The sequence below is a fragment of the Sceloporus occidentalis genome, unplaced genomic scaffold (assembly GCF_023333645.1).
Source record: "Sceloporus occidentalis isolate IW3139 unplaced genomic scaffold, rSceOcc1.0.p SCAF_2, whole genome shotgun sequence".
Taxonomy (NCBI): domain Eukaryota; kingdom Metazoa; phylum Chordata; class Lepidosauria; order Squamata; family Phrynosomatidae; genus Sceloporus; species Sceloporus occidentalis.
The window spans coordinates 262,840,879-262,867,306 of NW_028316982.1; the positions used below are offsets into that span (position 1 = coordinate 262,840,879).

Below are 26,428 nucleotides of genomic sequence, written 5' to 3' on the forward strand. Positions count from 1 at the left end.
TGTTACATCTCTTCCTTGTACAGTACTTAATAAGCAAGATAGTCATCTATGTGACTTGACTTCCTTAAAGACAGTTTTAGGCTGCCTTTTCAGGGCCGTTTCTCTTTATATGTAAACAAAAATATGCCTAAATGCTAGCTTTTCTAAAATATTTTTGGCAAGAACAGTGACTTCCTTGAACTATAATTTTGTTCATTTCCAGCTACCGCATTACTGGATTGCAAAGCTGACAGTTTGGTCTTTGCATCCTATTTTGGGAAGGTGATAATTTTGTGAAGATTTCAAATGTTTAGCCTGTCTTTAATCAACCCTGTGTCTTCAGGATGGTTGTCATAAATTAAGTTTGTAGGACTGAGACTCTGCATTTGATTTCGGATAGCTGCCAGACCCCAAGAGGAGAGTGCAGTAGGCCAGGCATCCATTAGGTTGGATCTAGACTTAGTGTTGGTTAGAGAAGACCCAGTGAAATTATCCTTGACTGTGGTCTCATTTCAGTATGCCTGCTCTAAGCATGGTTAAATTTGGATGCAACTCAGTACAGAGAGGAAAAATGGGTAGCACTTGGGGTTTGTGGAAGCATAAACACTCAATTTCATTTATAGTATTTCTCTTTGTGAAGGCACAAAGGCAGCAATATGCTCTGCTTGCAGGCTTCCCAGAGGCTGTTGGGGAAACAGTTGTTTTGATGTAGCTGGGGCTCATAGGTTCTTCATTTATTAAATCTATACAGGATTTATGCAGTATAGTCCAGTTCTTATTGGCCTGTTAACAGACTGCCAAAATAAAGCTGCTTCGGGTCTCTTTGGAGGTATGCTATTTAAATGATGCATGGGTCCTAAGAGTCCGGAGGTCGCGCCAAAGCCACACTCCATTCCTAAGCACTAGAGTGCAGCTTTGGTGCAGCTTCCGGATTCTTAGGATGGATGCGTCATTTAAACAGCATACCTCCAAAGAGACCTGAAGCAGCTTTATTTTGGCAGTCTGTAACAGGCCATTGTGTCATTAATATAGCATCTTTTAGTTCTGGGAAAGGACGTGGGATATAAATAAAGTGAATGAATGAATATAACTACCTATTTGGTACATGTTTGGATGTCAGATTGCCATTATAGAAACCAAATTCATGTTTCCCTACGATTGCTGAGTAAAGTTGTATTTGTACTGCAGAAATAATCCAGTTTGACACTGCTTTAACTGCCATGGCTTAGTGCTATAGAATGCTGGGAATTGTAGTTTTGTGAGATCTTTAACCTTCTCGGTTAGAGAGCTCTGGTGCCACAACAAAAGAATTTGATAGCACTGAGCCATAGAAGTTAAAGTGTTGTCAAGCTTGATTGTTTCTGCAGTGAAGGATCCAGCCTATGATTCTCTAGGACAGCTCTCAGCATGAATGATTTTTCTAAAATAAAATGGAAACTGTTTGCAATAAAGCATATGTTTTCTGACCTATACTTGTCAAAATTAATGAACTTTACCAAATGACTACATAAAATATCTATTAATGGGTTTGAAGTGATACGTTTTAGAGAAAGGTGTTTCTTATTCCACCTATTATTACATACCATGTTGAACTGTTGATTTTTCCCATGCAAGACAATAATACATTATGACAAATGTTGATGATAATCTGCCTGTTGGGTGAATGAGAAGAAAAAAACAAATGCAGAACATCAGTGAGATTAGAGAACACTGAAAATGACAGCTAGATGATTATTTACACTCAAAAATTTATCCTCCCCCCCCCCAAAAAAAAAAAAATTGGCATTAAGAAATCTACAAGAGACAAAGGAATATTCCTTCCTGACACTTGACTGTATTTTGGTTATTTCATAAAATAGATTGTGAACTGAAGTATTCTCCTTATAGATACTTGTTTAGTTTCTGGCTTTTTGTATTCATCAGGGAAAAGTTTAAAAATGAGTCTTGAGTAAGAAGGGGTGATTTATAACACTATTTTTGGATTTAAGAACAGCTCCAGTGACATTTTTACTGTGACTTAAAATATAGCCTTTGTTAATTTCTTGTTTAAAGAGTAAAACCATATTTCAGGCTTCAAATTACATTTCTTCTATCACATTCAGGCTTCCCACTTATTATTAATTTGGAATTGTTCTTGCACCAAATTTCTGAGTTATGTGCACAACCAGCTCTCTCTGTTTCTGAACCTGAACAAATGATACAGTGAAAAGAAGAACTTACAAAAGTTATCCATTCATTCTTTGGCAAACATCCCTGATTTCAGTAACTGCAGTAGTACAAATAGTTCTATACTGTAAACAGGAAGAAAGGTATCGACTACTTTAATTTTTAAATTGTTTTTCATAGAAAAATACTTCGACATGAAAAAAAACCAATGCAAAGAAGGCCTTGACATATATAAGAAGTTTCTGACCAGAATGACAAGGATTTCTGAATTTCTCAAAGTTGCAGAGGTAACAAATGCTGATCCTGTCATGTATTCTGTAATTAGTCATGCTGATAGAATGCTGTCAGTGAAAACATTACCAAGGATAGAAATTAAAATCATGAAACCAGAATGCTTTACCCTAATGTGTGCCAAGCACCATTTATACCATTCTGAGGTAATACGGGTACAGAATGCAGCTTGTATAAATGGTTTGCTCAAGGCAACAGCTTACCAGCCTCTTCGTCAAAAATAGTCAAGGGGCCATTATAATAGTGATTGTTGAATTGTTTATTTATTAAACCATGACAAATTTTCTGGATAGCTCACAAAAAGAACGTTAAAATATAGTATAAAATAGCAGATTTTAAAAGCAGACCGTTACAAACACAGAATTTCAAACTGAAAAGCCCAGTCTAAACAAAACCCAAAGTAATTTAAAAGACCTAGGTAAGCACAGGAGTGGGCCTTCTTGAGTGTGGTGTTGTACCTGTGGAATACTCTCCCCTTGGAGATTCAACTAGGGCCATTGGTTTCTTTTTGGCACCAGATAAATACATGGCTTTTTATTAAATTTACTTTTAAACATGCACATGGTTTTCACTCTTTTAGCCTTTTAAATCTTGTTTCAGTTATTTAAAGTGTTTTAATATTTTTATCATGTTTAAAATTTAATTTGGAATAGTGTTTTAAGTAATTATATTGTTCTGTTTGCTGCCCTGAGATGCAAAGATAAAAAGGCAAGATAAAAATATTTTAATGGTTAAAATAAAGAAAACATTGGTTCAGACCATGGAGATTGTGCTGAGGAGTCATCTCTGGGGAGGCTGTTCACAGCTAGAAAAACTTCAACCTACTGGTCACCTATCTCATTTGGCAGGGAAATAGGGACTTGGAAGAAGTTGTGAAGGTTTGGTTAGGTACATACAAAAGAAATTAGTCTTCCAAGTTTAGAATTTAAAAAGTTAAAACCAAGGCTTTCAATTGGATATAGAAAGTGCAAGGGAGCTAGTACAGTTGACCAAGCACAGGCATTATGGGTTCAGATCATCTAGTCAACACATTAATAATCGGGCAGCCCAGTTGCAGCTTTCTATCTCTGTTTAAAGGCTGTCCTATATATAGCATCTAGTAATAGTTATAGATGGAGGATGTCAGAGTATAGGTCATTGTGGCCAAATCACTTCATTCCAAATAAGATTGTGATTGGCTTATGGGCTAAAAATGATAAAAAGGACGTGGTGGCCTCTTCAACCTCTAATGAGAGTGTTGGATCAGTAAGTATGTCCAGACTGGAAACCTAAACTTTTAGGGGAGAACATAACCCCATCTAGAAGAAGCTGGTCCCCATTCACTTGATGGTCAAATCATCAGCTATTGAGTTTCAGCTTATTACCTTCATCTAGTCTGTTACTGTGCTCAAGCACAAATTTGAGACATCAGAGCCTCACTTACATCTGATGAAAAAGAGAATTCTAGGCATTATCCAAATACTAGTGATAGCTAAGGTCATATCCCCAATTTATCTCATTTGTTGGCTGAATTGGTCATTGGGTTCCTTTAAATCTTGAGTCATGCATTAGTGCCCATTCAGGTTTTTGGTTGTGAGCTGTCTTTCTGGAATAATTGGAATGTACTTTCCTGTACATAGGAATATGAACCTAGTGGATTTGTTGATGGTGGGATTTGGTCCACTGCTGTGGGAGAGTGAATTACACTATTTGCAACTATCACCTCCCACCCTCGTTCCCTAAAACAACTTGACGGCAAACATGGTGTATGTGTGCTTCTCTCATGTTGGTTAAGTCAGAAGTAGAACCAGAAAGTAGCAATCCCTGTCTTCCCATGATGAAAAGGGAGGATGTAGGAAGATGTTTTTAAGAGCTTTTTATACTTTTACTGTAATTGCATTTTATTATTTTATTGACATTTGTTTTAATACTGCAAATAATTTAATTCTGTTTAATGCTCCCTTTTTGTATGTTTTTGATTGTATCATTCTTTTAAATTTTGAGCTGCATTGAGTCTAATTTCTGGGGGAAAGCAGGAAATAAATATTATTCCATCCTTTCTATTCCCACCCCCACTCCCTGTGAATTGCCTTTCTGGGAAGCCTCCATGAGGAGTTTTTTAAATACCCCCTTCAAAAACCTGTTTCCAGAATTGTAAGTGGGTTTCAGTTCACTTCGTCATTTGTAAGGAATTTTTGTTGGTCCATGTGGCCCCCAGAAGTTCTCAGGACAGAAAAGTAGCCCCAGACCAGACTTACTTGTCCATCCTGGTATAGACCCCAAGTTCTGTGAATCTTCATAGTGTGTAAACTGTCTTTCTCTTTGTTGCCACCAATGTGCTTCTTTCATCACATGTTTAGCCAAACATGCTTAAGGCCTATATCTTACTGAATTTATTTGTTGTTACAGCAAGTGGGGATAGACAGAGGAGACATACCAGATCTTTCTCAGGTAGATAATTTTATGCATGTTTGTTTTGGGATTTCATAATTGGAAGAACTTGGCTAAATTGCTAATGCTTTAATTGGTTGTCATCATATTTGTGTATGCAGTTTTTTTAAAAATGGGCTTGAGTCTACTGTTCCACCCATCCCCAGCATAGAACATTTTCTTCTGGTTTGTTTCACAGTTGAGGATCCTTAGTGAAGGATTATACTTGATTTGAAGTTGATTATACTTTAGATTCCTGCATTCTAAATTAACTTAAATTCTGTGGTACAAGTGCATCTGTAGTATAAACCTTTGTATCTTACTGATTTTTAGTAAGCTATTACACCTGATCAGATAAATGCAAAATGCCCAGTCAGCATGGCAAAGATTTATAGTGCATTAACATGTTTATATGGCTTAAAGTAGCACAGTACAGTAGCTCTTCTCAAGTTCTATCCCTTGGAATGTAGTAACTTCACCTTCATTCAGTGTGCCATTTTCCTTTGTGCTTTTGTCTTCATGGATGGATGTTTAAATGAGCAGTCTTGACTAATCAGCCAAGAAACCATACTAGCATATGTGTTGCTTAATACAGTTTTGGTGTTACTGCAATTAAGAGTTGTTTAATGTCATTGAATCTTGAGCTCTTGTGTCAAAGAAACTGGTGGCAGGGAGCTGCTGTTGTTATTTGGCCTGAATTCCTGAAAGGCTGCTGATTTGTTTTGTAGGCACCGAGCAGCCTTCTTGATGCATTGGAACAGCACTTAGCCTCCTTAGAAGGAAAGAAAATCAAAGACTCTACTGCTGCAAGCAGGCATGTATTCAATGGTTGTTGGGCAGTGCTTGAAACTTCCTTGAATTTGCTTTGTTTTCATTGAAATAAGGGACTTTAGACAGCTGTTGAAGCCAGTCTGTGTCTGATAGAAGTAGTCATTACTAACTTTTCTAGACTGTATATTTCTTCATGGAGCAGAACTCCTGGACATTATGAAATCACATATTAAAGAGAAGGCTAGCTGAAGACTTCTCATCGACAAATGTTCTGGGAAATTGTTTTAATATGAAGCGCTATGGCAAAAATGTCACATTTCCAAAAGAACTGTTTGATTCTGTTGAATATATGAAAACTGCAAGTGTCACATGGTGTTTCCTTTCATTTAGGGAGCTGTCTGTCTGTAATGTCTGACTTGGAGAAGCTCAGCTTCAAACCCCCTTGAAATCCATTAGGCTTAATTATTCCATCAGAGCTTTAAGTATAATGACATCTGGATACAACCCTAAAAGAATTATTCCATTTAATTCCCTTGAAGTCCAGGAGATGGTGTTCCTCTGAGATAGTCAAAGGTGGGGCGACTTTTGTTAGTAACCTCAGTCTTGAACATAAGTCCACAGAACATGTGCAGCATTGCCCAATTTCTTAGTATCTCCATCCTATGTCTTCCAAATGGTAATAAATCATAAGTAAGCGTTTTTGGGCTGGAACATATATTTTGCAATACATATTTCCCCTGCTTGTCCCATGGTTTTAAAAAAACCCTCCTCTAATCTAGATTACCTTTAGGCATTTGAACACAGTGGTTAAATTTTATTGGCTATTCAGAAGTAGAAAGGAAAGTCTATATCCTAAATTATGCCCACCATAGCATGCCCCTGAGAAACAAGTATATTGTAAGGTATAAAAAAAATGAATGCATTCTTGAGCATATTTTCCTGTCATGTCATCTATATAACTACCAGGTTTCCTACTGACAACTTTTCCTAGGGCTACCACTCTTTCCAATGCAGTCTCCTCCCTGGCAAGCACTGGCCTGTCGCTCACCAAAGTAGATGAAAGGGAAAAACAAGCTGCACTAGAGGAAGAGCAAGCCCGTTTAAAAGCTTTAAAGGTGAGCATGATTTTCTTCCTTCACCCTGAATCCTGTCTGCTGTCTTCTAGTATGAAAAATGGGTTGTGGGCATACGAGACAACTACTCATAAATAATTTTGGTGGGGTGGGGAGCAAGTCTCCTGCAAGCCAAGACTTGAGTTATATGTGGATTTTGTGAGCGTTGTGCACTGCAGCATTTGTGTTTCCAAGAGTCGCAGCCAAAAGCTGCTTATGGTATTGAGCTTTAAGGTTACATAGTACCAAGCACCAACAGTATTTAATTCTAGTCATTTGTAGTTTGCATTTCTGATTTTGTGAGCTGTACAGTATGTAAATTGAAGTGACAAGGAGGGCTCCCTAGATTGTGGAGTGGGCAAACTTTAGGCTTGTTGATGGTGGTGTTTTCCAGAGCCATAAGTTCTACCAGTTAGAGCCAGTCACATAATGGGAGTGGAACTATTAATAGAATTGTGGATTTTTGGACCCAAGTCTGAATATCAATATGGATATTTGCTCTTGAGACTTTTTGCAGCCCAAATATATGACTGTTGCAAGCACAACCAAAACAAAATTAATGTCCCTAATTACTATCATCTTAGGACATACTACTAATTATTGGCTTATGTCCCCTCTTCCTTTTCCAAAAGGAAAATGCATACAAATATGAGCAACTCCACTGAGAACAGGAAAACTTGCTTTTGACTAACATGCATAGGCTTGCACTCTTGTCTCCCCACTTTCATTTTGAAAAGGATAAAATACTTTTAACTCCACCCACTTCCACAAATTACCAGTTATTTTCCCTACTTGTCTGTCCAGGCTAGTAGTAATGAATTTCTACCAGCACATGCTGGCTTTCCCAGTCTCTCTTCCGCTGCCTTAAGTATATGGGTTACACAATTCAACCAGTGGTTGCTTTAAATCTCAAAGTGATTTTCTCCTTGAAACACATGCCAGCTTTTGCAAGCACTGAGCACTGAAGGGTCCAGCAGATAATACTCCTTACCTCAAGTTCTCACTCTTCACATATTTCCGTGTGGCTAGCAATGCATCTATGGAAACTTCAGGACAATGGCATGGGAGTGGCAGGCAGCACAGAGTGGGAGGGCAAACAGTATATGAGAACTGAGCTCAGTAGCTAATACAATAAATCATACAATAGAGCAAGAGATGAGGGAGGTGAGGTAAAGCCATCAGGATTGTGAGTGTCCTATGATGAGGCATGGATTGCTTGCAGTTGACTGGTAGATCATATTCAACATATTGCCCACCTCTATCCTAGACCGTTGTTTACTGTCATTGGCATTACATGAACAAAAGGGGGACTGTTCAGGTGATGGGAAGAGTCTGCCTGAGATTCTTGAGAAGCCCTGCTAGTCATAGTAAATAATATGGAGCTAAATGTACAAAGGAACTCTAAGAATAAATAGACGTTACCCTACTCTTCTGCATTTTCTCCTCTGACCATATTCCTTTTCCTTTACAATTACAATGTGTAAAATACTTGACAAGGCTGTCCTGTATTGCTCAGTGGTGAAAAATCTCTTGTTCGTAATAGTTCATTGAGCCCTAGGAAGACAACTGCTGGATGGTTTTCTCTGCTTAATCTTTGCTACCTTGTTTCTGGGTTTCTTATGATGGTCTCATTTCCAATAGGAACAGCGTCTAAAAGAACTTGCAAAGAAACCTCATACCTCCTTAACTACAGCCTCCTCCCCAGTGTCTAATACAGCAGGAAGCATAATGACTACGCCAGCCATTGACATTTTCTCCACACCTAGTTCTTCTAACAGGTATTGTTTTCCTTGCTTGTTGACAAGTGCTCAGTAAGAAGATCTGAAAGGAATTTACAAATTAAAAAAGAACACAAAACATTACACAAAAGTAATATTTCAAGTAGAATAAAATACACTTATCTGTCCATATTTGCTAGGGTTTGGGGCACAAGACCCCCATGAATATGGAAAAACTGCTAATAAGAAACACCATGGTTTTTTATCTGAGAGGACACCTCTCTAAGAATCTCTAGGTCCTGCAGTGCAACTCTGTGGTCCACGTCTGACAGACCCTACCTTAGAACTACACTGGAAGAGCTACAAATGCCCAGTAGAATATTCTTTCTAGGAATCTCTTGGCCTTTCAGTGCAACTTTTAGTTAAAGTTGACCATAGAGTTGCACTGGGGGACCTAGATATTCCTACAGAGAACATATTAATCAAATCCATTAATAATCAAAGCTGCAAATATCAAAGCTGCAAATATGGAGGGATGAGTGCAGTAACAGAATACTAGCATAAATAATACATGTACAATAGATAATAAAAATCACTAAAATATTTAAGATAAAAAAGCATAGGAGAATAAAAGATGTCCACCTAGCACTTAAAAGACTAAAATGCAGGTGTTAATTTCATCTTTCTGAGCAGCTATCCCATAAACTTGGATGCTAATATTGAAAAGGCCCTATCCCAGATTGCCACATGCTATACCTCGTTTGGCAGAGATGTCTGTAGAAGGACTTCAGAAGATACGATCTGAGGTATATGTGTGAGAGAGAGTGTGGTGTGGTGTGGTTTGAACACTGGACCGTGACTCTGGAGGCATGGTCCTGCTCAACCATGGAAACCCTTGGACAAGTCTTACTCTCTCAGCTTCAAAGGCGAGCTCCCTCTGAATGAATCTTGCCAAGAAAACCCCATGATAGGTCTTAGGGTAACCATAAGTCAGAAATGACTTGAGGGCATAGAACAACAAATGTGGAAAAGGCCCGACTTTTCAGTTAACCTGGGCCCAGAACCATTTACATCTTGAAAGGCTAATACCAATTTTGAGTTAAGCTTGGAAGCAGACAGGAAGGCAGTGCATATGACAGGCCCGTAATTTGCTGTGTTTCAGTACTGCTGCTAGTTGGAAAAGATTTCTTCTTGCCAAAGTGGCTTCTCAATATGAGACTGCTCTGTAGAGTGTTTTGATTGGATAATACTTTGACTTTGGTATGACTTATCAATAAGGTTAGCTTCCAGACAAAATAGCCCAGGTATCAAAATTGGATCATGAGAATACTTTGCTATGTAACTGCACAGGGCATACATACTTGATTGGGAAAATACCTGTACTGTCCATGAATTTGTAGGACATTTCACTATAGTAGTTAAATCATGGTTGATCATTACATGCTCAAGAAAAAAAGATTCAGTGTGACAGCTTGAACTCGTGTGCTGCTTCTCATCCTCCTATCCCATGACTAGGAAGAAATACAAGCCAAGATTGAGTTTTGCTTTTGCAGATAACTGACTTGTTTACATATAAATCAGGAACTGTGGTCCAGAAACTTCAGTCAGTTGCTAAGCAAGCCAGTAAAATCACTCTGTTCTTGGACTTGTTTAGGAATTGTTTAGCATGAATTAATTATGCATATTTATACCCAGACTTGCTTGGCACGAGTTCAAGGTAGAATACATGTCTCATCTTCTCCACACTTTATTCTCACGACAGTTCTGCCGTGTTGTTCAGGATGAAAGACCATGACTTCTTTAAGATCATTCAGTGAGTTCCATGGTTCAGTGAAGACTCCATCCACATCTCCCAAGTCTCTCTTCAGCCTACACTATTATATTGCTGAGGCTAGGCTAGTTGACTGCTTCATTGTATTTCTCTGACTATCTCTACTGTAAAGTGCAGAGTATGCATGTAGCCTTTTAAAATGCAAGAATTCACAGATGCATACTTTTTGGAACAGGAGTATCATATATCAGGATTGGGGGATGTACTTTTTTGTTTGTTTGTTTGTACAGCCTTTGGAGCCAATACAAAATGTTGGGGTCATCTATGAATGCTAGCGTGGCATAGTGGTTTGAGTGCTTTACTATGACTTTGGATTTGATTCCTGCTTGGCCATGAAATCTGCTGAGTGACCTTGGGCGCAAGTCACATGCTTACAGCCTCAGGTGAAGGCAATGGCAAAACCTCCTGTGAACAAATCTTGCCAAGAAAACCCCATGATAGGTTCATCTTAGGGTCACCAGAAGTCGGAAAGGACTTGAAGGCACACAGAACACACACACACACACACCAAAAAGGAGGGAGTGCCTCTGACCATGTTCCAATAAGTACCAAAATCATTATTTCAAGTAATTTTCATCCATGGTTCTTTTCCAGTTGTTTTTTTTTTTAACTGCTGCTGTTACATTATTGCAGCGATGTCCAAACTCTGGCCCTCTAGGTGTTTTAGACTTCAGCTCCCAGAAGCCTCAGCCGCCTTGGCCAGTGGTCTGAGATGCTGAGAGCTGAAGTCCAAAATACCTGGAGGGCCAGAGTTTGAAAAATCACTCCATTATTGTATGTGAAAACCTTGTTGATCTCTACATCATCCAGTTATTTACAAGTGTCTGTCCCAAGCTATCTTTTTGCAATTCCTGCTTTAGAATGTGTTTTCTACAGTTACAATTTATTTGGGACATGAGTAGCCAAAGTGATACAGGATAAAGAAACCATTTCTTTGGACTACAACTCTCAACTGATCACTTTGGCTAGGGGATTTTAGGAGATGCAGTCCAAAAAAGCAACTCTTTTAACACTGTGACCCTGTCTCTCATTACTCGATATCTTCACTGTTCTCTTTTGAAGATTACTACATACATAGCTTGTACGCTTTCTGGTCTACAGCTGTGAGAATGACTTTATATATATATATATATAAAATAAAACAAAATGTTATGAAAACCTGGCGAGGAACCAAACAACCATGCAGTTAGTTCTGTGAGCCCAAAGAGGCAGTTTCTCAAATAATATATCTTCCCCCCCTTTTTAAAGCAATAGAAAAAGCTACTTTGTCTCCAAAGGGATTTTTAAAGAGATTTTGAGATAGATTGGTGGGTGGGTGGGAAACTCAGTCCCTCTGGGTATGTTGATCTCAGGCATACATTAAGTGTATCTTTGGATCCTCACTTCAGATTCCCAGGAAGCTGAATTCTGTATGTGTCTGTCCACGATAGTTCTTAGAAACAGTTTGGTAAGTTTATTGAAAGAATGACACTGCTGTCCAGATCTCTGATTGTTGCCTCACTTTGTATCTGTAGCACATCAAAGCTGCCAAATGACCTGCTTGATTTGCAGCCAACCTTTCATCCCTCTGTGCATCCTATATCTTCTGCACCACAAGTAGGAGGGACCTGGGGAGGTAAGAAATTCAGTTAAATGCTATTAGTGATTATTGCATAGCTGCTTCCACCATTAGTAAGGTTTGAGTCTAGGTGCTGTTTCCTTGCAAATTTAATTAACAAATGTCCCAGTTGTTTAATTCTTCCAACTATTGTTTGGACGATCCAGAAGTTAGTAGTGGCTTTGCATGTAGCTTCACATTAGTTTTCTGTACAGTATGAACCACTGTTGTATTTTTGTTGAAATGGTTTTATTTTCTTGTGAATCTTGAATTACTGCCCCATGGCAGAAAAATATTGTAAAGTAATTCTGGAGTGATATTCACATCATCAAGCTACAATTTCTGCTTGCTGTCCAAACAATAACAAGAAAATATGGAATAGAATTTCAGCTTGGTAGCAAAATATGATTCATATTAAATAGAAAACTGAAAACAAAGCCCTGTTGGAAGAAGCAGGCAGAGACTACAGTATATTTCTAGTCCTGCAGATCATGCCTTTGGAGAATAAACTGAACTAGGTTAGATCCTCCAGACCATCTGGAAGATGATGAGCCTTCATTTTTTCAGAGCAAAGACTGGATGGCCACCTATCAGAATTTCTCTTCTGATTTTTTGCTTTAGTAGGAGATCAAACAATATGACTTTTTGAGGGCCCTGCCAATTCTGATATAGTGTGTTCAAAAGGGTTGAGCAGGGAGATATGTGGAAAGCAAATGGGTTCTACTGTTCAGAGGAGACTTCTTTTTAGTGTGTTTTTTAGGGTTACAGTCTAACAGTTGGAACCTATGTTCTGTTCTCCATGTGTACCCCAGTACAACTAAAATGGTTGAGGAGCCTAAAAACATAGCTGAAATTCGCAACACAGCCTGTAGAGGGTGTTGGGGAACATTTGGGACAAAAAGGGTGGTTGGTGGTGTTGGTTTTTTTGTGGTGGGGTGTGTGGTGGCAAGAGTGCCCCCCCCGTCTCCTAGGGACTAATGTGGCTCCCTAACCTCCCACAGTTGCCCACTCAAGGTTTAAGTGGTAGATAATTTCTAGCCAGTAAATAAATATTTGTGTTTATAGCCACTACTGCTCTCAGTACACTGACAGAGTTGTGCCTTTCCTCTCCGTCATTTTAAATTAATTGAGAAGTTGCATACTTCTGTACGTGGTTACTAGAACAAATGAGTTGCCAATATTTCAAATGCCTTTTTAAATACTATGTAATACCTTATACTAAATAAAATACATTTCTTTAAAATGAAAATAAGTAAATTAGTTTTATCATGAATGGCATACCTCAGTTTTGGGGGAGGGGGGATCATATAAAGTGATGATAATGGGGAGGCTTCTCTGCTAATTAGTTACAGGGATTTTAGTTGACATTTAATTGATTAATAAAATAATTAAGTATTATTGTAAGAGCATGCTTTCCCACCTCATCTCACAAACTATTAGGTTCACTAGGGAATCCATATATCCTGTCATTTGATCAATAGAAAAAACACTAAATATTTTCTGGATTTCCCCCCTCCATTTTCTGAATAGAAAAAGATAATGCTTAGTTGACCACAACTCTGTAACTCCAACACATCATATTTTATTCAATATATATCTAGATATATAGTATTAAATACGTTTTCTCTCATCTTTAAATGTCCTTCAGTATACAGTATATATTTTTCCTAGCTCCTGTTTGTGGTGAAATGTTGTGCATTCTTGTAATCATTCCATAAATCTTATCTGTCAAACTTTATTTGGTGACAAAATTATGCCTCATAATGTCTTGAGACTTACTAATTGGGACATATTTTTGAAGGTGTACATTAATAGCATGTCTAAGCCTGATTTTTTAAAAATCTAGTCTTGTAGGGATTTAGTTTCTGCTTCATTTGGTCAAAAATGTGTCTATTTTATCCATACTTCAAAATTGCTTTCACATAATGGGTACTTGAAAATCTTATCACACTTTTCAAAACACAACTTGTGTGTTACAATCTCTTACTTAGTATCATTCAGTCACTTAAGTTGCTACATTAGCCATTCTGCAAACCCTTTTCTGCAGAGAAAGGTAAATTCACCCATGACTCTTTCTGCAGAAGTAATTGGCAGAAGGGTGTCACATACTGAAAACTTGCTGCTAAACAAAATCCAGAATCTTACTTCACAAATTCATTTTGTTATTCTTCATTCTGATTAAAATGAATGCCACTGCATATTCATCAAAGAGATCTTGCAGCACCTTTGAGTCTAACTGAAAAATAGAAGTTGGTAGCATGGATATGATCCCTTTTCCAGATTAACATGAATATATCTTTGAATTTTGCCATTGTATATTAAGTGTATTAAGAAACAGTTCTGATTGATGGAGCTGAATTTAGACAAAGTGGGAAGAAACTGGGTGCTTTCATTTCCATGTGTCTCCCAACATGTCCATAGTGGAGCTTTCACATGCCCTTTTTTAATATGAGATATGCTAACTCCAACTGTACCGATACTGCAGACCTCCTGTCAGGCTGATGGTAGCAGGTGACAAGGTTCCATTTTGGCTATTGTGGGAGAATGTTTGGCAGCTAGTTAGAGACAGGCATTTATATAATACTAGAAGTTGCTCACATTGCAGCCTTACCCCTTTTCAACTGAGCATTCTTCTTAGCCTTTCAACTATCTTTTTGACTTGAAACTTATATGAGATTCCAGCCAAATCCCATCCTGATCTCCCCAATCCCCACTTACTGAGAAGCAAGCACTGTGATTGATGAAGGTCTTTTTCCGTGTTGATCATGAAGCACCTGACTGATGCTCCTACTCTCTCCTGTGAGTGATATATGGTGCCATAGGCTGAAATAAGAACGTTGTCTCAATTCCACCTCACTTGGGAGATCACTTGAACAAGCGTGTGGGTGGGTAGGACCACCAGCCAGCTGCTTCCAGATTGACGGGGGAAAAGACCCCTGTTGATCACAGCTGCTGCTTCCAGGTAAGTGGAAATTGGAGAACTTCCATGGTCCCTATGCAGTAATAGTCATGGGTGTGTAACTCTAGGGTGTATATTCATAGCTGCAGTAGAGGATTTTGGTTCCCCCCCCCCCTTTGTTCAGTCAGCCCTCTCTACAGATTCAAGCATCCATGGTTTGGAAATATTCCAAAAATATATAAATACCAAAAAGTAAAACTTGATTTTGTCATTTTATATAAGGGACACCATTTTATTAACCATTATGTTTAATGGGACTTGAACATCCCTGGATTTTGGTATACACAGAGGAGTCCTGGAACCAAAGCCCAGCAGATACCAAGGACTCACCATATATGCAATAATACAGTTGGGCCACTTGCCTTTAATATTTGGTCTGTCTTCTGCATTGTTACAGGATTCTTGTATTTTCTGTTTTTAATTCCACCGAATCTCTTGTGGGTTAGTTAAGAGGGCAAGAATGATTTATGGTAGTTATTCATTTTATTTATTTGTTTTGTTTGTCTTATGCTGATTTCAGCAACAGGATTTCCATCCTTACTTAAGGTGCTAATACTAGAATTGTGTAGACCCTAGCAGAAAATAAATGAACACAATACGATGAGGCTGCCCCATACCCAATGCTATTCTAGGTTTTTCCTCTAAAATGATAGGAAGCTGCATCCAGGTTTTACACTGTTACTTTAACAACATCTTCAGCTGACATGTACCCCCCAGTAACTATAGTTTTTAATGGGACATATTCTGAATGAGCAAGGCAGCATATACCCCATCTCCTAGTCCCTTTGGGAGCTGCTGGAACTCAGGTAGAGAGTTTCCTGCCTCCGTCTTCATCAATGCGAACCAGAAGAAGCTTTGTGCAATTGTCTTGTCTCTTCTAATGATAGAGGTATTAAAAATCAAAAGTTGAGGCGCTCATTAAGAAAGCTCTGCCAAAATCTTCGTTGCTATCCACATGGGTGAAGGGGACTTAAAGAGCCATTTACTTGAATTTTGACTTGTATGAGGGAAAATGGCTCAGGAATATAATGGGTTTTTAGGAAGTCCATTTATGAAGCCTATGAGGGTTAGAAGAAACTTCTTGATTGCCTATTCCTAACCACTTATAACGCTTCAGAGGTCTCTATTAGGTGCTATATGTGCAACTAAGACTAGTCTTCTGCTTGAATGCTCTTAGACTTAGGACGGGGGAGCTGTTTTGTTTGCTGCTACATATGTCTTAAGTCATCAACTTTGCATAACACTTTATCCATTTGATGTTGTGGAGATAATCTTCCAAAACATACTAGAAAAACTCCTACCATTATTTGCAGTGTTCTGCCAGACAGAAAGCTGTGAAGACATTCTAATTCAGTTTGCCTGACGCATACACCAACTATGCAAGTGCCTAAGTTTTTAAGTTCTAATTCAAGCGCAGACAGTGTCTAATTTGTTCAGTACAGAGTCCAAAACAATGACTGGAGTACTGCTACTCCCTTCCAAAGCTGTTGAGATTATAGTACCTCATCCTTGGTTTACTCATTTAGTACCGTGATATTTAATCAACCTTGGCAGCGACTCCTCTTTGTCTGCCATATAAATATTAGGTCTGTAAGTTCATACAACACTTTTTACAGCAGTAGCAAGGAAATTAGACTGCTGTGGGTTTTTTCTGCCAAGCTTAGCCATGTACAACTTGGGAGAAGGGAAGTTGTTAAAAAGGGAGTTGTAAGAACTCAAGACAAGCCTAGAAAAACACACATATGGAAGTTACTCTCAAGTTAGAGACACTGCAACAAGAGTCTGATTTGGATCAAAAGTGGTGTGCAGTGTGTATATGCGGGTTTTCTAAATACACAACATTTAAAGGAGAGCCTTTTTCAGGAATCATTTGTAACCTTGGGAATGCCTTCTGGTTCCTTCCCAGAATTCATTTAGAGTAGGTGTCCGTTTTCCTAAGAATTAAAAGAAAATATAGTGTATGTTCAGGAGTGCCAGCTTATATTCTTGAGCAAAAGTAACTTCATGTTACACTAATGCTGTTCCTGATGACTAATGCACAGCTAACTTGGTTCCCCCTCCTTCTCCTTCCTGCTCTGTCTGGGCTGCACAGATCCATTCACTTCTACCGCTGATGCTGTTGACGATGCCATTCCAAGCCTAAATCCTTTCCTCACAAAATCTAGTGATCACCTCTCTGTCTCTTCTGATGTACTACCCACTTTCACTTCTAGGACACCAACTCATGAGATGTTTGTTGGTAAAGTACTGTCTGACTGGCTTTTCCATTTCTTTAGTGCTGGGCAAATTAAGGATTTCCAAAAGATTACAAACTAATGAGCTTTAACTCTGATTGGCAAGGTCTAGTTTAAATTGCAGCCCAGTTTTTGAAGGTTTAGTGGTCTGGTTGACAGAGAGCACAGCAGGGGGTGGGTGAAAGAGGGGGCACACTTCATATTCCTTGTCATCCCAGTCTTATAGATCTATCTAGTATTTACTGAGAAACCCAGAGATCACTCTTCTTGAGGATATCTCCCTCCCTGAAAAAAAGAGGGTGAACATGTCACCATTTCACCAACAGCAGGGATGGACAAAGAAGTACAGGCTGTAGGCTATATGCAGCCCACAGGGCAGGGGGACATTTTGGCCATTTTAAGTCCAGGAGAGTCCTTTTTTAAGGGCTGTGACTTCTGGTCACTTCTGTTCTAAAAAAAAATGTCCTGTTCTGGTCCTAAAATGGTCTGGGGGGCATAAAACATAGCCAAGATGCAGTAGAAGGAATTTAGCATTGTTTTTTGTTTTTTTTATAGTGGAGGGGTGCAGACCCAAGGTCTTCTAGGGGTTACTGAGGACTCCCAGCCTTCCACAGCTGCCCACTCTTATCAACCACGTTGGGCAACCAAATAAGTATAATTAGCAAAGTTTTGACAAGTTGCACAACAGGCTGTTATGGGTCACATGTAGCCCATAGAGTTTAGCAAATGTGTGCCCTTGGTTTTCCCTAAATTAGTGTTCAGAATTTGAAGCAGATGTGGGCCAGTCTGACTTCAAAAGCATACATTCCAAGACTGTCATGTCATACATGGAACTTGCAATTTAACTTTTTCTGGTTCTCTAGATCACTTCAACCCATTTACTGACTCAAACCCCTTTGTGACCACCAAATATGCATCCACTGTTCAGCTCTGTCACTTTACTTCAGGTATAATACAAATGCCTTAAGGGTTTTACACTTCCTTATGTTTCCAGAAGTGTAAAACATGGCATTTGAGCCTCGTGTCTTTAGGTAGTGTAACATTTTCCCCTTTTAGAAGTTGTCACTATATTGCCTGTATGTATGTGTGTGTTGTAGATGTAGTCTTAACTTAGCTTCCAAATCTTTGGGTAAGCAAATAGAGTATGCCCTGTTCGTTATTTCTTTCTTTCTATAACATTCCTTCTCTGCTCTTCTGCTTCATATGCCTTTATCAGATTCTTTTTGTGGTCCACAAGCTTATCCTAATGCTTCCCATTTCTGCAGTGAGCCCTCAACTGTAGCTGGTCTATATGGAGGTAGGTAAACATTTTCAAAAACCAGGAACTTTGGTTCACTTTGCAGACATGGGTAGAAATACAATAGCTATCTCAATTTCAGGATTGTCATTGGCTTATTGCCACCTTTCGAAAGCAATTGAGTACAGGTGAAAATTGGAAGCTAGACCAGAATAAAAGTACCAATCCCTTCATTGTAGTTAACAGATTGCAAGCAGGCTGCAAGATCATGGGGATTTTTTGTCATTGGTAAATAATTTTTTAGAAAAATCTGTTGAAAGCAAGAGTGGGAGACCTGTGGCCTGACAAGCTAGACAACAAAATGATTGACACTATATTCCAGCATAATTTAAAGGACTACTCTTTTACCACCCCCAACTTGCAATATTGAACATAGATCCAAAGTATTTCAAAAATAGCTTGGTGTTATGCCTAAAAAGTTGCAAATGTCTTTTTCAAATCAGATATTCCAGTGTTAATATCTCACATTTTGGTTATGTTAAAACAGATTTTAAAAGCTGTTCATCAACAGGTAGTTGCTAACCATGGCCTTTTAAAGCACCTAGAATTGCATGTTTATTTTATTTCCCAACATTTCTTATAAGTAACTTAAAGCCATTGCCCTGTCTTCTTCCTGAAAATGTATGTTAAATACAGGTTGAAATGTTCAACAGACCCTAGCCCCAATTTAAGAATGTGTTAGCTTTCCCTTGTAAGGAAACACCTTCATTATTCAGTGAAGAGAAATGTTTATTTATTTGTTTGTTTATTTACAGTATTTATACACTACCCTTCAGCCCTAAAGGCTCTCAGAGCAGCTTACAATTATTATTATTTTTAATTAGTTGGTTTACAGTGGTCCCTCCACATTTGCTGTGGTTGGGGTTGCAGGACCTCCATGAAAGTGGAAAAACCACAAATTAAAAAAACCCACTGTTTTTTGTTTTGCATTTTTACCTGAGAGAATGTCCCTCTCAGAATCGTTACATCCTCCAGTGCAAGTCTGTGGTCAACATTTGCCGGAAGTTGACTATGAAATTGCTCTGGAGGACCTACAAATGCCTAGAGAAGAGTTCTTGCTAGGAATCTCTAGGTCTTCCAGCGTGACTTCTGGTGGAAGTTGACCATAGAGTTGCGCTGGTGGACTTGGAGATTCCTAGAGATAAAGTGTTAATTAAATCTGTGAATAATCAAAGCTGCAAAAGTCAAAGCCGCAAATGTAGAAGGCCAACTGTATTGTGTTAGGGGTATTGAAGTGATCAGAGTCCTTAGGAAATAGTCTACATCGTTTGTATGACTTTTGTCATACCACTGCAATTCAGATTTTCTGTGTTGGTATTCCTATGAATGCATTATCTCACCTAAAATAGAATAATGGTGTAGGAAGTTGCTTGATACAAGTATGTCATCTGGAGTGGTGCCATGCTTTTTTTTTTTTTTTTTTTTTTGTACTTAATGTAACAATCCTAGTCTTAAGAACATAACCATTTGGGGCCCTAATCCATGTAACGCTGACAAATGGACAATGTAGAAATGCTTTTCCATATTATATTAAGGTTTGATGCAGTTCAGGTTTGGTTCATCTGTCTTCTCTTCCGGTCACTAATCTTTTGTAATAGTGCTTTCTTTTACATTTTGTGTTATGTACTTCCTTCTGTCCTGAATCTACTGCCAAAATATTTAATAAGATGATCCCAAGCTCTGGTATCTTGCATTTCAGTATTCTGTTATGACTATGGACTTCTGTCATACCCCTCTGTCTATTTCTCTGAACAAGAAAGCCTTTCTTTCTAGGAAAAAAGCCACCATGAATTCTAAAACCTTTTTCTATTCCATCTCCAACTATATGATAGATTGAGGGGGCCAAAACTGCTGCATACATGTGCTTATATACTATAGGTGTATTTGCAACTCTTTCTGTCCCTTGACATAGATTTCGTAAATTCAAATGTACCATTTCAGTACTGCATCAGGCTGATCTGATTAGGGAAGCTCTTCTCGAGCTCTCAGTGTGCTTGGGATTCATCATAGTGATTCTCAGTAAAATGAAAGAAGCTTAATTTATGTGATTCTGTGTATGTGTGCCTAATATTCTGTATAAAGAAATCGGTAGTAATTGTGTTTCAAATGATGGAAGTTCCTTCTGATTCAGTTATGATGCCACATTGACATATATGTTTAAAACATTTGTACATTTTTAGCAAGAGGTATTTTGTAAAAACATGGAAAATAGAATGTGTAACATGGATATCAGATGGAAAAAGAATTTAAAACAAGTGCTTGGCTCATGACTGAACTGTATTTATGGACACAGGAGCTCAGGGTTAAAGTAATCGTGATATAGGTTCTAAATCTCAGTGAACTGTTTGTGGCTTAGTGGTGTGGATGACAGAGAAGCTATTGGGGTTGGGAAATGGTAGTGGAGACAACAAAGTCAGGAGAGCCAGAGTATGCCATTTTGAACACTACTTAAGAACAGTGGTGACAGGTTTGGTGGAAATGAACTGAAATCAGAAACATTGAAGACTCTCAGTATAGCAGTGACCAAAGAAAATTCACAACTGGTCATCTAGTTTTGAAGAATTCTACTGTTTCTGCATTAAAGGCAACACTGGAAAATTCTAGTTTTAGAAGCTGGGCCTGTGTGTACTTCCACTCAGTACCTCTATTTTGTATGCAACAAGCAGTTTTGATGTATCGCTTCTTGCATCATAGACCTTTCCTCAAGGATCACATATCATGCAGTTCCTGCAGGCTCCTTTTCCAGTGTTTATCCATCATCTGTTTATTGGCCACTGAACTGCTACTTGTACGGCAGCTGAGAGTTCACATACTGCGTATAAACAAGCTTAGCATTCTTTCAATGTCTGTTTGTAGGGTTCACTCCATCTCCTGTTCCATCGCAGCCCCCTGCAAGCCTTAACGTTGACTTTGAGTCTGTGTTTGGAAACAAAACTTCACATGCACCAGTGGATTCTGGTGGTAGGTCTTTTAAGTAGCAATTACTTACTATTGTGCAAAGAAGAGAGAAATCTCAGGGCACGCCAGAAAATTGCAGTGTTTTTATTTTTGAATACACTTTCATGGGATCCCTAAGATTTTTCACTGGCTGATGAACCCATGTTTATTGATGCTTCTCTCTCTCTCTCTCTCTCTCTCTCTCTCTTTTTTTTCTTTCTTTCTTTCTCCCTCCCTCCCCTCCCCTTCCCACTGAAAGTAGTAGGTCCTAGTTCACAAAAATGCTTATGTTGCAGTAAATCTGTACATTACAACAAGACCTTCCCCTGCATCAGATTAATATTGCTACTACTCTGGCATTTCTTTTTGGATCCTGGATGCCAACTGTATGGGAGTGAGGTTTCTTACCAGCAAAACAATCAGTATTTGCCTACTTTTTGACCCAGAAACATAGCAACACAATTTATTCTAAGGCATTTTGAAGCTTTATCATATCTAGCTTTTTTACATAAATATTTTAGATCTTAAAGGACTTCAAAATATTTGATAATGCACCCTGCTTATTTTTTTATTTTTATTTTTATTTTTTGGAAAGCATTTGATGAATTGGGTGGACTCTTAAAACCAACAGTGACTTCACAAAACCAGAGTCTTCCAGCTTCCAAAACACCACCAAACAAGTTAGTCTTGGATGATCTGGATTCATCTTTAGCCAATCTTGTGGGCAGTAAGTATATTTTTGTAAAAGTTTTACAGTACCATCTCATTAAACAGTTTTCCAAAAGAAGAAAAAAGAAAAATTAACAGTATGCTTCCAATTATTTTCCTTTCTTGTAACAGATCTGGGCATTGGAAATGGAACAACTAAGAAGTGAGTATTTCTTAAACCAGCATTAACACAGCACATCTTCACTATGTTTTATGGCATAGTGTTCCTTGATGAAGTTCCTTGATGTGTTACTTGATGAAATTCATTGGGAGGAGACAAATACTGACCCCACCCTCAGAAATAGTAATTCTAGGTGGAAAGGGAAGAACACTGGTCTCACTGCCCCTTCCTTGGAGTTTTTGTTCCTGAGTGTTCCTGAATCGAGTTTATTTACCCCATGAGAGAAGGAAGTAGCCTTCAGAATACCAGATCTGTTGCTGTGTTTTGATGATCAGCACTGCTCAACATTAACCAGGGTCCCTCATTAGGGACTACATCCTCTGCCTTTACCCCTTTAAACTTCTTCATGCCAGTTTGCCATATATGTTCCTGCTTTGGCCTCTTCAATGTGAAGTTTAAGCCTGTGGTGAGCTATTTATCTCATGGTGGATTTGCATGAATGAAATTTGTCTGCCACCTTTTTTTTTAAAATCGAACTAGTTTTTGACGGCTTGAACAGGTTTTTTCAAGTTGTTGAGATTCATGGGGAGACAGAGAGAAATTGTTTGTAACTTTTTAAAATTGTTCTGTATCTCATCTGCCTTTTAATATGTCTGCAAGAAAAGGAACTGGAAAGGAATAGCCAAGTAAGTATTAATATGTTAAAACATTTGTTTCAAGTGATGTGAATTGGACGCAGCCAGGAGAAAAAAAACTAACAGGAGGCTCCAACTGGCAACCCAAAGTTGCGCCTACGACAGCATGGAATGCTCCAACAATGGTAAGCAATTGTTATGTCAGCAGTTCAAAATGTAAAAGTCAATTGAAGATTTGGGTAGGAGAAACAGAGAACCTGGTACCACACTGTTAGAGCCCAAGTAACTTCATAGATGTCACAATAGAGTGTATTACAATGGATATTTGTTGGCCATTTGTCTTAAAATCAACAGCCATAGACTTCCTCAAAAATTTCATATCAGATCATTTCATCTCTCACTCACGTCAGATCAATTCATCTCTCAATTCATCTCTTATCTCTCCCTTAAGAGGGTGAGTAAAACAACTTCCTAGATTTTGCAGTGCTTCTAAATTAGTGTGTATTAAGTATGACCTAACTGCTGGTGGATATTGTGCCCCACTTGTGCTCTTTTTGCATTCTCAAATAAGACGTTAAGGCATATTTTTAGTTACTGCTTGCCAAGGAAACTTAGTAGAAGAGGAGAAGGATTGAGCACTTTTCCCCACATATATGTTCTCTGGAGGCTTCGGTTTGAAGTGACATTGTGAAGGGAAATTTAGTTGGGAAACCCTCATTCCCCTGGTGACATGTAATTCTGTGCTAAACATTAATGTACAAAGATTGATGCTTCTAAATTAATAATGTTACTCCCAGAGCAAGATGATTATGTGATACTACTCTGTCTGAACTGTACCACTTCATGTTGTAGATGTTGGAATAGTATGTTTGGATGCTTTCCCCAGTCTATGCACTTAGAAATTCATTATATTGTTGAGAGGGGGGTCCAGTCCAGGGATAAAGTCTGTGTTCTGACACAGCCAAAGCTAAGAGTTCCTAATAGTTTTAATGTTAAGATAGGAAGGACTAACATGTTTCCTTCATCTTCTGCCTTACCTCTGTTTGTTGTCTGGGTCCCTTGTGAATACTTTGCCTTTTATTGGTGGATTCCAGTATTCCCGAAATCCATGGTTTTTATTTATTTATTCATTTGCTTCTTTAGGGGAAGCTTGTCCACATGAAACATATTAAAACAAGTGCTGAGTTTGCGTTGTGGACTCATCAACCTTGCCACTGTCCTTTTGACCAGATGCTTCATTTAAATAGCTTTGGATTATAAGAATTTGTGTTTTCAGGGTTGTTAAGCGCACTTGTGACTAAAATGCTCTGTGTATATTCTGTTGTGTAAGTACTCATTTCTAATCCAGTGTTATTGCATTATGTAATTGTTCTTCTGGGGAAAAACAGAATGGCATGCATTTTCCACAATACGTAAGTGAACAAAACCCGCAGCCTTTATTTGCAATCAAACTGGCATGCTGATATTAACCACTACAGCAGAACCTCATAATCCTGCTATTTCACACTTTCGTTATGTTAAGATCTTCGAGCATGTTGGAAATCTTGAGCAGCTCTAGATCTTATGGGTGTCCTGCAGGTCTCTTGATGCCAATGATGGCATGGAAAAATCCTACAATGATTTTTTCCCCCTCTTGCTTCAAACTCTGCCATTTGCTGCCAGATAGCTGGTGTGGGTGTGCGTGTCTGTATTGCCTTTTTTAATGCATTTGAATAAAGTAAATAAAAAAGGCACTTGTGTGTGTGAATAACTGCATGAAACCTCACAGGCTTCTTATTCACACTCCACTATTTATAGCCTTGATTTCAAATGGGGAGAGACCAATATGTCCCAAAATGCTAAGTAGGGTGGTTGAAAAGCTGATCATAATTTTTGAATTCTCCTTCTAAAGGGAGTGCCATCTCACTTTTTTTAGAAAAAGCGGCAATAATAGTGTTTAAAACGACAGCACAACTGTACACAAAGGATCAGTAAGCCTAATTGTTCATAAGAGGCAATAAGAGCTAAAGGATAAAGTCACTAATAGTTTTAATGTATTCCAAATACTCATTTATGGTAAATTTCTTGCTTTCTTAATTTACTGTGGGATGTTCCCTTATTTTTTACAGCCTTGGGTGTGGTTTATTCAATCTGCTTTACACATTGATATTTTGGATATTATGAATTGCCTCATATCTGCAGACTTAATTACTTTATTTCTTTAGCTCGTCTAGTTATAGTGATATCTCACTTTAGCATAATTTGTTCCTTCTTTTGTGTTACTGTTGGTCTTTCCCTGTACTCTTTTCATTGTGGGGAAAATCCTAAACTAGCCTTAAGCACTCAAAAGTCCAGCAGCTGTATGGCCATATGTATCCATATGCATAATATCTTGCTTTTTCAGCTTTATGAATATTAATTGCTGTATCATTTCATTAACCATGATAGCCAGTGGCAAGTTGGATTCTGTTGTCCAGTGGATTTTGTAATTCATGAGAGCAATTATTTCTGAAAAGCTATATTGATTTTATTCACCTTCCCTTTGTCCAGAGCAACTTTGTTTTCAGGAGATTAAATCTCTTGAAGAAATACTGCTATGTCGAGTACTGGCCTAACATGCAACAACGCTTTTGTATTTCCTCCTTTAGCTTTGATAGCTGCACACAGGAGAAATTTCTAGTGTGGGTTGAGCAGTCATGTATGTTCCCAGGTTGGCATATTTAGTGGGAATTTTCATCCATTTCCCAAAATGTATGGATTATGATGTGGGAATATGTCAAAAGTAGAGGTTTGAGTGGAGCTTAACTCAGACTATGTTGCAAAAATAGCATTCAAGACCCAAGCCTGTCCCCCTTATTTTCAGGAGTTCAGAAGTTTTGACTGCCTAGATAATTGTGAAGGCTGAGATTCTGATATGAAGATGCCTGTCTTCTTCAATTACACTCCTATATTTAATAAAATTCTTGTAAGCTGTGTTTTAATTGCAATATCTAGAGGCCATCCAACAAGATATGCTAAAAACCATGAAGCCCTCCATATAAAAACATGCCACAGTCTAAACTCCTGATAAGAACTAACTAGTAGTAACATCAGATTAAAAAGTTTCCTTTGTTTAGGTTTAAACAGAGTTCCTTTTCAGGTACTATTGCAGATGCTAATCTGTGGATTTGTGATTGAATGAAGTTCATCAAGTGGGGCTTAGTTTGTTTTTGTTTTTTGTTTTTTATAAAGCCTTAGGAATGAGTTGACAGCACCTCTGTTTGTGCTTGTTAGAAGCTCCTTTACTTAAATGTAATCACTATACATGTTGTCAGTTAGGCCTCTTTGGGAAGATGCCACACTACCTTGTCATGGATCATGTTGTGCACCAGCTGTCATGTGTGACCTTGGATATTTTCAGCAGTGTTAACACAAGAAAGAATTCCCTTCAAGGACAGCAATGTGGCTTTCTAGGAATTTGCTTGAGTGCCAGTTACTGGCTATATTGGTAACCAGGAGATTGGCTGTGGCTGTCACTTAACTTTCCCAGTCCAGCCAATTCATTACTGTTTTGTGGAACTTTTGTCACCTCTTGTCTTATGTTTAATATTCTCTTTATTAGGCACCACCTGTCATGGCCTATCCTGCTACAACACCAACAGGAATGATGGGCTATGGAATGGTAAGTAAACTTTATTTCTAGGT

General features: G+C 38.4%; 1 protein-coding gene across 11 annotated transcripts in view; it reads left to right on the top strand.

The window, feature by feature from the left end:
* The window catches only part of PICALM (phosphatidylinositol binding clathrin assembly protein), an 82,675-nt gene that overhangs the window by 47,459 nt on the left and 8,788 nt on the right, over window positions 1-26,428 (top strand). For 4 of the 11 annotated variants that reach the window (XM_089512885.1, XM_089512886.1, XM_089512880.1 and 1 more), the window contains exons 7-21: window positions 2,326-2,432; window positions 4,825-4,866; window positions 5,574-5,659; window positions 6,608-6,731; window positions 8,370-8,506; window positions 11,792-11,892; window positions 16,926-17,072; window positions 17,931-18,014; window positions 18,284-18,364; window positions 21,221-21,325; window positions 21,897-22,028; window positions 22,142-22,172; window positions 22,851-22,950; window positions 24,154-24,177; window positions 26,346-26,405. In XM_089512885.1, the coding sequence (XP_089369011.1) occupies window positions 2,326-2,432; window positions 4,825-4,866; window positions 5,574-5,659; window positions 6,608-6,731; window positions 8,370-8,506; window positions 11,792-11,892; window positions 16,926-17,072; window positions 17,931-18,014; window positions 18,284-18,364; window positions 21,221-21,325; window positions 21,897-22,028; window positions 22,142-22,172; window positions 22,851-22,950; window positions 24,154-24,177; window positions 26,346-26,405 (1,361 nt within the window). The remainder of the gene's footprint in view (window positions 1-2,325; window positions 2,433-4,824; window positions 4,867-5,573; window positions 5,660-6,607; window positions 6,732-8,369; window positions 8,507-11,791; window positions 11,893-16,925; window positions 17,073-17,930; window positions 18,015-18,283; window positions 18,365-21,220; window positions 21,326-21,896; window positions 22,029-22,141; window positions 22,173-22,850; window positions 22,951-24,153; window positions 24,178-26,345; window positions 26,406-26,428) is intronic. The other 7 variants (XM_089512887.1, XM_089512882.1, XM_089512881.1 and 4 more) reach the window with 6 other exon arrangements.